Below are 12,500 nucleotides of genomic sequence, written 5' to 3' on the forward strand. Positions count from 1 at the left end.
CCTATAGCCCAGTGTAGCAGCATCCGAAGTTCTCATCGGATCGTCGTAGTTTCTGTTCCCATTGGAAGCCCTTGGCGTTCTTTTTCTCCAGGTATGCTTGTGTCTGTCACTGAGCACATAATCTTTCATCTAAATCACCAGGTTTAACATTTACCGTCTTTATTATGTCTATTGCGCAAGGGCATTACTTCATTTGTTTAGAAGAATTGAAAGTGAAAGTGTAGTGTGATATCGTCCGGGTGAGCGTAGTCCTGAGAAGGACTGTTGTCGGTTGTAGTGACTGACGTTTCGACAACCTGTGCGGAAGTCATTATCAGAGTCAAGTGAATAATTGTCAGTAGAATGGTTTCATTTCAAAATGATTGGTCAGTTTTGCCGTGATGTTGTTGGCTGTAAGACTCAGTAAGACTCAGTAAGTCGGTCGTGATTGGTCTGTTTCGATCCGTCGGTGAAGTTAGGTCGTTCTGTTCGGTTCGTTTGTAATGTTTATGTCGTCAATGAGTCGTTTGTATGGATCCGGTAGTAGTGACACCTGTTTAGGGGAGTCTGTTCTAAGTTAGTACACCAGCTTTCCAGAGTCAGTCGTTGAAAGTAGTCAGTGCTGTAGGTTAGACATTGCGTAGAGTCCCAGTCAATGTTGTGGTTCGTAAGTCGATGATCTTCAGCAACCGATGATGTTCAGCAACCGCCTCCCGGTTAGCTCAATGGATAGAGCGCTGGACTGTTGTGCGGGAGGTCGAGGGTTCGAGCCCCGGCCGGACCAACACTCAGGGTCTTAAAATAATTGAGAAGAATTGGCTACCTTTCTATAACATCAAGAAATGATTAGATATTCTAGTCTTCTCGGATAGGGACGAATAAATGGGGGTCCCGTCTCCTGCAGGGTTGGGGTAGGAGACGTTAATTTCCCACACACGAGATTACTGTGTGATGGATGTCCTCCCCTGGGGTGGGATGGGTGGGATATTGGGCCACTTAATTTGGAGCCTCGCTCTGTTGTGCGACCCTCACCATACTCTGGACAAAGTGATTAAATTAAATATGATTGTTGACATCACCTTTCCTCGTCGCCCGTTTGTGTTCAGTCAGTCTTGTTGCGAGGTTTCTGCCAGTCTCTCCGATGTAGGAGGCTTGGCAGTTGGAGCAAATAATCTTAAAAATCGCTCCCTGTCTGTTCCTCGATTTGTCCTTGTCTTTGACGTTGGTTAGTAATGGGTAAGGTAATGGGTTTGTAAGGTAATAAGGTAATGGGTTTGTAGGCGACGCGGATATAAAAGGGTTGTAAGATGCGCGAGATGTTCTCAGACATGCCTTTTATGTAAGGTATGGCTGCTGCAGTCGTAGGAGTTGCGGTGTCATTTGTTTCGGTAGTGGTAGTGGGTCGGTGAGCGTTTTTTCGGATGAAGTCGTCGTTGTAGTTGTTCTTTGAAAAAACACGGTGAAGATATTTGTTCTCGTCGGATAAGCTGTCTGTCGAGTCGCATACTAGTTGCGCGCGTCGTGTTAGAGTTCTGATAGCTGTGCCTTTGTGTGGTGTAAGGTTGTAGGATGACTCGTCTGGCAATCTGTCGGTGTGTGTCGGTTTCCTGTAAACTGTCGTCCAAAGTAAGTTGTCATTACGGCTTACCAGACAGTCTAGAAAAGGAAGTTTGCCATTTTCTTCGACTTCTCTGGTAAACTGAGTGTCAGTGTTTCGTCCGTTAAGGTGGTGGTGGAATGCGTCGATTTCGTCGTTTCGTATGGCGGTGAATGTGTCGTCAACGTAACGTAACCAAAGCGGTATCGTTTGTCGGTAAGTCGAAAGGGCGCGCTCCTCGATGCTCTGCATCACAATTTCTGCTATAACAACAGAAACTGGAGACCCGATGGCTGTACCGTGTAACTTTTTGTAGTGTTTACCGTTGTACTGAAAGTAAGCTGACGTCAGGCAAATGTTCAGAAAGTCCATAATGTCGTCTGTCGGCAGCGATAGTGGGTCGGTAGATTGTCGGATTGCGGTCTTAGTACATTGTAGTGCCAATTGAAGTATCTGTACAGTCTTGGTAGCGTTAATGAAGTCTTCAGTGGATTGTAGTTTACGTCTGGGTTTGTCGGTTAGCAGTTGTAGTATTGTTGTCAGGTAGTTGGATAGTTGGTATGTAGGGGAGCCACAGAAAGAAACAATAGGTCGCATCGGGAAACCAGGTTTGTGTAGTTTGGGCAAACCGTAGAGTTTCGGTGACTGCGGTACTGAGCACCTTAGTCGATAGTGCTGTTGGGTGTCAATGGCGTTCCTTTTTTTTGAGTGTCAGTAGTTTACTGTTGAGTTTGCGTTTGTGAATTGAAAGGTCACTTGGTTGCATCACTCAGTCAGTTCTTTCACTTTATTTAGTCTGTGCGTATTTTATATTTGTTCCGTTGTAAATATGACTCATTCTGTTCCACGCACTGACCTCTTTGGTCTGTTGTAATCACGATAATCTGTCAGTTTACCGAGGCAAAATAACTCTGTCTACTGCATGCGCTTGTCCAGCCGGAAGTAATCAGGATACTCTATCAGTTGAACGGACTTATTCGGTCGTCTCAAAAAAAAATTGTCTTTCCAACGCAACTACACGGTTAGTGGTAGACGTAACACTAACCCTACAGCTGTACGACTTTCGGTTAATAAAGATTACTTTTTTTCGCACTTACGAAGTCCTTTGCAAACTTGATACTCTGTCAGTTGAATGCCAATCACAGTTGTGGAATACCACCCAATCACAGCGGAGCATCATGCTCTCTAAGAAGACTCGAAACCAGTCGACCTTATCGCCTGATGAAGACGTGCAGTACGCAGTAGAAACGCCGCCACATCATAGGTGACTATTTCGTGATACGAACGATGATACTTTATTATTGTTGTATCTATTCGATCGGTTGTTCAAACTACTTACTGTCTGCTGTACTAACTCATTTGGTCGGTTGTAAGAATAAAAGGAAAATCGTTCTTAAAACTCCCGGAATTTCCGCGGACCAAGACCTCACAAACAATTATTGAAGCAAAATTACGTTGTCACACTAACTAAGCGGGTGGAACGCCGTGTGTTGTAATTAATATAATTTGTCTATTTATTCTGGGTTCCTTTTTTATTTGCGTTGTTTCCCAATGTAAGTCAACCTATGAGAAAAAAATTGAAATTTTTCTTTTGATTTCCTGGGTCAGCGGGAACTTGCATAACTGATGTTGATTTCACAGATTCATATTGGAAGAAAGGCAGGGTGCATCGGAAGTCTTTCATTACCGCACTATAAACTGCATTTGATTCTGAGGGGAAAATAATTTATTGTCAGGTAACTGAAGATTTATCTTTGCTACTCTTTAGTTTTCAAAATCTGTTATCTTCTAGGAGTTAGCCGTAGATTGAAGACGCTAGTTTTGGTGGCAGACGTGTTCCTGAAGTAATCTCGTCAGCTAAGCGTGCATAACTTATCATGTAATAACTTTAATGTCGATCACCTGTCTTCTTTCCACTGACATTTCAATGAGGGGGGAAGGGGAGGTTGGAGGTGATAGGGCACCCAATTTATTCGGTACTGATGATTTTTACGTTCATGTTTTTGTTTTTCAATGGCATTGGTCTCCACCACCTATGACTTCCTACATTTCCTTTCTGTCAGTTATTTTTCGGTTTTTATGACCACACGAAAGACGCTTTTCGGTTTTTGTCATTCCCTGGTGTTGTTCTGTCACTTTTCCTCGATTTGGATTATTATTCATGGCGGTTTTTCGGTTTTGATAATTGTTTTCCATCATTGTTATTATTATTATTTCCATTGCGTTTCATTGTCATTTTTAGTGTTGGTGAAAAATTTGGCCAAACGATTAATCTCTTGTAAACCCTTGTACCTCCTCATGACTCATGAATGTTACCCGTCCTACAACGAAGAGCTCTTTGACTAGTTAGCTTGAGCTCGCACACTTGGCGGCAACTAATAACAATCATACAAAGAGATTATTTTAGGAAAAAAGGCGTGTGGATGATGGTTAGATTTTCGGTTTTAGTCTTGCAGCCTACAGCGGTGTCTATTCACTTGAAATCGCCGATATCGCGATTGATAACAATCATGCAGAACCGTGACTGCATGAAAAGAAGACAACAAAACCTTAGCTTTACCCAGCCCTCCCTTGAACTAACCTTTATGCCTATCGATCATACGAAGAATTTTGAAGAATAGAGGGTGTACGATGACAACTTTGAACTTCTCTGGACTAGATACAACTTATTAACGAAAGGAAATAAGAGGAAGGGTTTGCAAAACTTTTAAATTGTAATCACGCTTTCTCCGACAAAACTCTAGTACTTGAGCCTTCAAATAGTAGTTCTGTATTGGTCACTTTTCTAATCATAGCTTCCTTGTTTTCCTGTGTTCGATGTTTTTCTTATTCATTTCTCTTTGCATCATCCTCTCACATGTTATTTCGATTTGATATCTATCCAGTCGTCATTTGCATTTCTTATCTTAATTCATCCGCATGACATTTCATCACAATCCAGGTGAAATAGAGTAACCGTGCTGCTAAAACAGAAGACTCTATTCGGTCCGATTTCAGCTTGATTTTCAAATAAGCCTCATACCTAACAAAGTCAAATAACTACTCCCATAGAGTAAATTCAGAGGAGACAGCTCTAAAATTCTAATTTTGACTTGAGCGGTCGTATCACCGACGCGACTATACAATAGCATGGAACAAAGCCGCGACTATCAAATGAAAACTGAAAAATTCATGGCCTTTGTATGACCAAGCGGTCAGAACTCGCTATTCATAAATGTTTGCTTCAAGTACACGTATATGTCAAGAAAAGAGTGAAATAATGCAGTATTTTGGGGATGGGAAATGGTTAAACTATTCAGTTTTTTAGACTCTGCAAAGCAAATATCCACAAAACCAAGTTTTCTTTTAAACAATCACATGGGTGAGTATAAAGTTCGGTGTTTGAAAGCCGTAACTCTTCTCTATGGTAAAGCTCAAAACAATGGTAAATCAGCAGAAACCCGTAATCGAGGACGCTTTATGTATGTCTCGACAAGAGAATTGATATTCTTTTGGTCTAGCGTTTTTCTTTTCCCTCTTTTTGTTTCCTTTTACAGATTTCTATGAACGTATCAAATTTTCTTTTTAATGCGAATATTTGGTGACGACAGTGACAGGTCTGGCAGCGGCTGTTTATTTCCTTTCAAATTTTGCGCGAGAAAATTAGCGCGCGGCTGGCTACAATTACTGCCCGTGCGCATGCCCCTCGTTTGACCGTTGTAGTTCCAACATGTCGGCTAGTTTTTAGTGAGAGTTGCCAAAGCTCGCCGTTGCTAATTCTGGCTTGAATGTGCTTTAAAAGAGTACGTTTCACGGGAGTCAGCTCTTACTAAACTGGATTACAAAAAATTGTGAGATCACTGAGCTCGACAAATTTAGTCAAAGTGATTTCGCGTTGGAAGATGCCCTAGTGTTCAACGCAAACAACATCTGAAGTTCAATATGTTGGGAGGAGCGACTGTAAATTGCTGTCTGTTTACTGAAACCTGTTTTAGGCGTTCATTCACTAAAATGAAGGGCGGCAGTGAACAGTGCGATAGACGCATCGTAGCGAGAAAAGAGGGAATAAAATTTCCCTGCTTTAGTTGCTCCGCTTCTAGTATCGAACTCTGTTTTACGGCCGGTTTCCAAAATAAACGCTTGGAACAGGCCAGAGTTAGAGCTGGGTCCTGCACCGAAGTACACGTAGTGGCTTTCGAAAAAGAAACAGTTAATCGACGAATTACATAGTCAACGTGGACTGTGCTTCGAATTCAGTCCATCATTAGTACATCAGGTAATTGGCGAAATTATGTCGAGTTGCACTCAACGCCTAGTAGAGTTTCTGCAGAGCAACAAATGAAATTCTTTTCAGGTAAAAAGCATGCATCGATTTTTTTTATTCATCTTTACTGCATATGAACTTTTGGGGAAGAAAAAGAGTTCTAAGTAAAGAGAGAGATGTTAAGATTGTTTTCCCTTTTGAATGTAGGATATTTTAAAATGTCATGAGAGTTACACACATGGAAAGGACAACCAATCAGAATGAAGAAGAGCCATCCTATCATTGAGAGTGTTACCCCAGGCGGTGTGCGCACTCTGATTCAATTGCATTGTAGTAGAATTCTTTTCAATATGGCGGTAAAAGCGGTAGAAATGGGTAGAGTTTGACTGAATATTCCGTGAAAGTTAGGCCGTTTATTTTTCCTTCCATTATAGGTAAATATAATGTGATATATTCTGAATGTGTCGAAGTATTTTTCGTGCGTATTTGTCGCGTATTATATGGTTCTCAAGGACAAACGCAACCACTGTATTTTAGCATGTAATTTGAGACCAGTTTTCGAGCAGGTCAAAATTCGTTGTACGTCGTAGTTTGAAGCCTTTCAAAGATTTGTATGGCCACTTTGATGCTTCTTAAACAGCTCTGACCAAACGCACTCAAACTAGCTCCAACGGTACAAATGTTTTATGGATTTTAAGTGATGGTGTTTCAGACCCTTTTGTGGAGCAAAAAGGCCCATCGTTCAAGTTGTGTTTAGTGTGTTGCGTTACATAGCGTTACTACTGCAAATCTACTTTCCTAAGTGAAGGAAAATTAAATAATCGCGATTGTTGTGTGGTATAAAATCTTCTATCTTGATCATTGAATGAAGGACAGTTTAATTAGAGCAATGAAAAGAGTCACTTGATCCATGAAAACCTCTACTTGCGTGAGGCGACACGTCGGAAAGCCGGAAAGCCGGAAAGCAAAAGGCAGTCTACCATTGAAAGGTGTTGATAGGCCTGTACGTCTCCTACCATTCGCTAGCGCTTTTAAATCTTCTACCCTCAAAGTTTAGCCCTCATTAGGATTATTTTAATGACTTTCCTTCGCGATGTGATAATAAGGGTCAGTTTTGAGGTGTCAAAATTCTCCATCTGTATGTTCTTGAGGTTTGGCAAAGCCTGATGAGATTGTGTTACGAAAGGTAATATTTTCTTGTGTGCGCGCGCTATAATCCTCATTTCAGAGTATACTTCTCTCCTGAAGTAATAACTCCAGAGATACGTTTCTCAAAACCCTCATACAGGTTTCCTCTATTCTCGAAGGGTATTTTGAAACTCTGTACGTTTTTACTAAACGTGGAGCGCGACAAATTCGTTCTTAGGAGGCATGACGCTTCTCCTTTTACAAATCCCGTATTTACGCTCGGTGGAAAAAAGTTCTTCTATTACAAGGTCTCTATCTCTCTAATATGAGTTTGTATGTCAATGGTCAGTTCACAGTTGAATAACTCGCGTCTAAGGATATAATTACTGACTTTGAAATTATTCATCCCGCCATCGGTTGTGAGCGTAACTGTTGCCATTTGTGTCGAGATTGTTGGGCAGATTGAAGTTTCGAATCTTTCTAAATTAAACGTCAGTTGCCTCCTAAGAACGAATTCGTCACGGAGGAATGACAGGAGTCGCCCAGGCCTGTCAAACGTTTGACTTTTGAAGGCATGGCAACAGACAGTGAATCCCAATTACAATCCACATTTATATTCACGCCATGTCTCGCTGCCACCAAAGATGTTCACCTCAACGCGCCAAGATGCCGTGAATGACTCAGTTTTTGATTTACGACCATAATACAACACAATCAGAGTGCGGCGCCGCTACCGCCTAATGTTAACCCAAACCAAAATAAATACTCTGCTCTGTTACCAAAAAGTGGTATCCAGATTTTCAGACATTTGTGGTTGAAAGGAGATCATCTAGTGCTTATTAGAAAGTACCGTACTTATTCAACTGTAAAATGCACTCAGTTATATGACACACTCTAGTACGGGTCTTTTCGGGGCCACCACATCTTGCCAAAGTCAATAAACAACAGTCATCGTCTTGACTTCTTTTTAAACACTCAGCTATGAGATACACCCCAAGTTAGGCATTAATTTTTCATGAGAGAAAAGATTTTCTCATAAAAAATAATGCGCCTAAGAACCAAAGAATTATGATTACCGTACTTCTGTAATCGGAATGCTTAGGGTGGCTCGTACCGGTTTTCATCTTTTTGATGGTTTGTAACTTTGAAAGAATACAACAGTGACCAAAGCCAGTTGAACACTTTTACGGGGTTGAATTATATAATCATTGGTTATCCAAACATAGATGTCATTTCGTCACTAGCAGTTTCCATGGTAACGCATTCATAGGCTTATTCAGACGCATTTTGTAGCTTGTGGCTTAAATAATTCGAAAACTAACCCGGTGACCCCCTGATTTTTTTCAGTGATTGCTTTTGGCACTTGAAAAGGAAAATGCACAAAGATTTTTAAAAAATTCTACGGAGCGGAATTTCAGAAAATCTACAAAAAAGGCAATTTTAACACATCGCAAATTTCCTTCCGTAGAATTTTCTACTTTTTTTTCAGATGATTCCTTTCCACGTTATTATCATACTGGAACAATAAAAAGAAGGGGTCACCGGACTTGTTTTCATGCAATAGCTTTCGTGAGTTTAGCAATTTCCACGCGCGTTCTCACGCATTTAAAAATCTGGATTCTGTGAGATCGACATTTGCTCATAATCTGTTGTAGCTACCGCTGACAATTGCGTGTGCTCGCGCGAGCGCCTACGATATGATGTTTACAGACGTTTACTGCTGAGAAAATCATTAAACAGCTGTCAAAGACAGCCTCCCGGGCTCATCTTAAAAACCCTACACACGACTTCTGGCTATATCATATTATTTTCCTTTAAGTTTCAAAGTCTTTTTCCACTTCAGGTAGATTATCCTTCACTTGAATTCTTCAATTTTCGCCGTCGCAAGATTTCCTATCGGTTGAATATTTCTTTTAAATGTGAAGTGAAGCAACCTTTACTTCTCCGAAAATCGTCTTCTTTATCTTAGTTTCTATCTCCTGCATTCACAGTAGCCGCTCAACACATCAAATACAAGCTCTTAGGTAAACTTCTCACAAAAGTAGTAAAAATTCCACGCGCCGCCATCTTTGCTTTGAATTTTCATCTTTTGATCTCGACCGTCACTCAAGAGTGACCTGTTCCCCGCGCGAAGAAACTGGTACGAGCCACCTTAAGAGAGTGTCTCTAAACGCGGTCCGGTCGATTTTGCTTGAGACACAGATTTCCCTCATTTCTTGTGTGTTGTAAGACATTCATGTGCCTATAATAAAAGCACAATCCGTTTGATCGGAACTCCTTATTTTTCAAAGTTCTACGGAAATGAAATTTCACTCGAGCGAAGGCCTGTCGTGACACTTTCAAGACTTTAATTTGAGACAACTTTGGAGGACAATTTAAAAAAAACTACGGAACTCAGCAAAAAACAAATACCCCAGCCATGTATATTAATTCTATCTTATCCACCGAGGCGACTTTGGTGAACATCACATTTCAATCAAAGAAACAGGAAGACTTGAATGACACCTTATCGGTTCGCTTAAGTCACACACGAGAAAACCAATAAAATTTAAAGTAAATTTTTGAAAAAGTGAGGCGTTCTTAACTGATTCAACTAACATAGCTAGGAAGAACACGCCATAGAAAAGATAACTACAGAAAAAAACCTTTGCGGCACGACCTTTGGGAAAACTTTATAACTCCACGAACTTACCTGATTTTTGGCAATCTCCGAGTTTGGCCGCCATTTTGAAGGACTTGTCAGCATGAAGCGTAACAGATATAAACCAAGCAGGTAGATCTAAAACCGTCTGAAATACATACGGAAGCAATTCAAATGAACTTTTCTTCCAATTCAAGCGGTAAAATTTGCAATTGTTTATTAAACTTACCATTCCTACATTCCCAAGCGACCATTTGTTCCAACAATTCAAACACTACAACTAGTGTTCGAATTCCCCTCGTCGATTCCACCATAAGAAATAACCTGCGTCACCCAAGCTTCGACTCGAATGTGAAGTACGAATCACATAACACAACTGCTTCATCTTCGAGGCAATATCCGCCTGGTTTTTTTATTTCCTGATCGACAAGAACGGCGAGCATGAAGCGATTGCCATGTTTACCTAATAAACGAACCGCTGACCAGCCGCTAAGTGAAAACGATACCGCTCAGTGGTGAGGGGGAGGGAGTGGGGTGGGTGCGGGCAGATTATCAGAAGATTTTTGGGAACATTCGAATATATTCATTAAAGCATCATAATATGCATTACGATTCTCAGTCTTTGTGCAAAAGCATGCTTTGTGTTGCAGATCTAGACAACTTTTGTTTTGCTCCGGGTATTCTTTTTCTCTTTAAATACATTTCGTTCCAAAAAGGATCGGCATCAGTTCATATATTTATAAACAAATCTTTACCATGTACTGTAAATAAATGTGTTCAGATAATCGAGATAACCATTGAACCTCTTGTATCGCATCAGTGGTAAAGTTTCTTGTCTTTGCTCAACTCCGAGAGCGTGGAACGGCAAAGACGCGACACACGAGTCACCAATCTCGCGGCTTCTCCATGCTCACAGGATACGCGTGACCTCACTATATTTAAGAAAAATAAGAAACTGCTCGCAGTCTGTATTCTGTTTAACTATTTCATAGGAGTAACGCGAGTCTCTTCAACTGAGTGAGAAAGTCACAAACCCATTCTTTGCCAAGCGAGCGTAACCACAGACCACTCATGAATTGCTCCCTTGGCGCGGAAATCAGTGAAATCGTATCGAGTATACAAAGTTAGAGCGAGTTCCTTTAGACCTCCCGAACTCGTATCGCGTTGGCAACAATAATAAGTACAGGAAGAAGTAAGAAGTCTTAAAATCTGCTAGATAAATTTTTTTTATACTTTCTGAGAAGTTAAAGAAATTTGGGAGCTTTCCTACAAAGAAACTAAAATGGTAGGTAACCGACTTAGTTTTTCAGATAATTTACAATAACTGAAAATTTGAGTGTCTGTTTGTGGACCTTACGTCTTGCCCAACAATATAGTTGCAAAGATATTTATAGATTGCCCACACGATTAAGCTCTTTTCTTGTAACCTGTCATCGTTTCACAAACACCACGGCAACGGAAAACCTTTCCGAGCCCCCTTAAACACCGTTGTTGTCCAACCACACCTGTACTGTTTTTAACAGAGAACACTTGCGTCCCATGTATTTGCCCAGTGGTTGTTTTGATGATATTCAGGCCACACCTCATAAACTTCGTGATTCCTCGTGGACCCCAGGTCAGAGGTTAGCGGAGAAAGTTTGCTCCAAATCTCAACACAAAACATACTTATAAAGAATTGTAGAGGGTAACTGAAATGAAAAAGAAAAGGCTTCCTGCATAGTAGTCTTTCAAATTTCTTTTTAGCCAACAGGGAGTCGTGCAGAGGCATGGGGCGAAAGCAACCAAAAATTAGGAGCAGGCCGAGGGGAGGAGCTTATTTAGCCGGCCTTTTCCATGTTTTTGTATATACAAGCGTGGTACACCAAACATTCGGTTTACTTACAAAACTCTTTGTCGTTGTCGTATGAAAAAAAAAAATGGACAATAAATTTGAAAATGAAAACGGAATTGGAATATAGAGGCAAGACCGTTACAACGTAGATAAGTTTTAAGACGGAGCACTATGTTTCGGCTGGCCAAACCAGCCTTCTTCAGGCGCCTGAAGAAGGCTGAAGTTCTTCTGGTGCCTGAAGACGTTGTATCGGTCTTGCCTCTATATTTATATTCGTTATTTTGGGCCGATTAGATCATGGCTGATCCAACGTACAAGAGTAGGATTATCGCTCACGGTTGCTTGCTGAACATTTCAAAAAGAATAGGGTTTAGTGATAAAAGGTCAGATCAATTAAAGGTATGAGCTGAAACTAACATGGTTCACTTAACAATTTTATGTCGAGCTTATAAGTGGGAAACACTAAAAATTGTATATTGCTAGTTTTATTAAAGCCATACGTAAATGACATTGGTTACTGTTGCGGAAAATCGTATTTTAGAGTCAGCTTTGTATATAAAGCAATGATTTTGCATGCATTCTTGGGAAGAGCAGAAATGACTTAGAAAAAACATTCCAAATACAGTGTTCATTCCGTGCAATGGGGCATAAATAAAAGGTTCTCGTAAAATAGACACCTTATTTTATACCACAGAAGACAAGCAAAAAGTAATATGAGTACCCCGGTTAAAAATACATCGATAATTCTATTAATTAATACCAGTCCTGATTTAAAGGAAAAAGTTATGTGAACAAAATAAAAGTAGTCTGTACCACTAAGCATGCCTTCACGGTTTAGACTGGGAGTCCCAAAGTTTTTTAAGCATATATTTTGATATCTTATGACGATAAGCCCCCACCCACCCCACCCCACACTGTTCTGTTTACACTCAGCGGCTGGCCAGCGGTCCGTGTATGAGGTAAACATGGCGGTCCCTTACTGAACACCGTTCTTGTTGATCAGAAAATAAAAATGCCAGCATGATATTGCCTCGAAGAAGAAGCAGTTGCGTTATTTGATTCGTACTTCACATTTGATTCC

At 40.7% G+C, this 12,500-nt stretch overlaps 2 protein-coding genes across 3 annotated transcripts in view; one reads left to right on the plus strand and one right to left on the minus strand.

Annotated features, from left to right (window-relative positions):
* Positions 1-12,500, plus strand: part of LOC111345229 (neural cell adhesion molecule 1-A-like) — a 21,403-nt gene that overhangs the window by 4,843 nt on the left and 4,060 nt on the right. The window contains exon 1 of one of the 2 annotated variants that reach the window (XM_088753823.1): positions 3,211-3,312. The exons of the other annotated variant lie outside the window; for it this stretch is intronic. The gene's annotated coding sequence lies outside the window, so the exon portion shown is untranslated. Of the gene's footprint in view, positions 1-3,210; positions 3,313-12,500 lie in introns of those variants that run through there. 2 annotated transcript variants of the gene reach the window in all.
* LOC148736479 (uncharacterized) lies at positions 1,154-2,038 on the minus strand. Its single transcript, XM_088753073.1, has one exon. The coding sequence runs from the start codon at positions 1,946-1,948 to the stop codon at positions 1,154-1,156; it is 795 nt and encodes a 264-aa protein (XP_088609199.1). The 5' UTR covers positions 1,949-2,038.

The sequence above is a fragment of the Stylophora pistillata genome, chromosome 3 (genome assembly GCF_964205215.1).
Source record: "Stylophora pistillata chromosome 3, jaStyPist1.2, whole genome shotgun sequence".
Classification (NCBI taxonomy): Eukaryota; Metazoa; Cnidaria; class Anthozoa; order Scleractinia; family Pocilloporidae; genus Stylophora; species Stylophora pistillata.

Bases quoted from the DNA above. Each gene is read 5' to 3' on its own strand.
- LOC148736479 (XM_088753073.1), bottom strand. From the start codon at position 1,948: ATGGACTTTCTGAACATTTGCCTGACGTCAGCTTACTTTCAGTACAAC.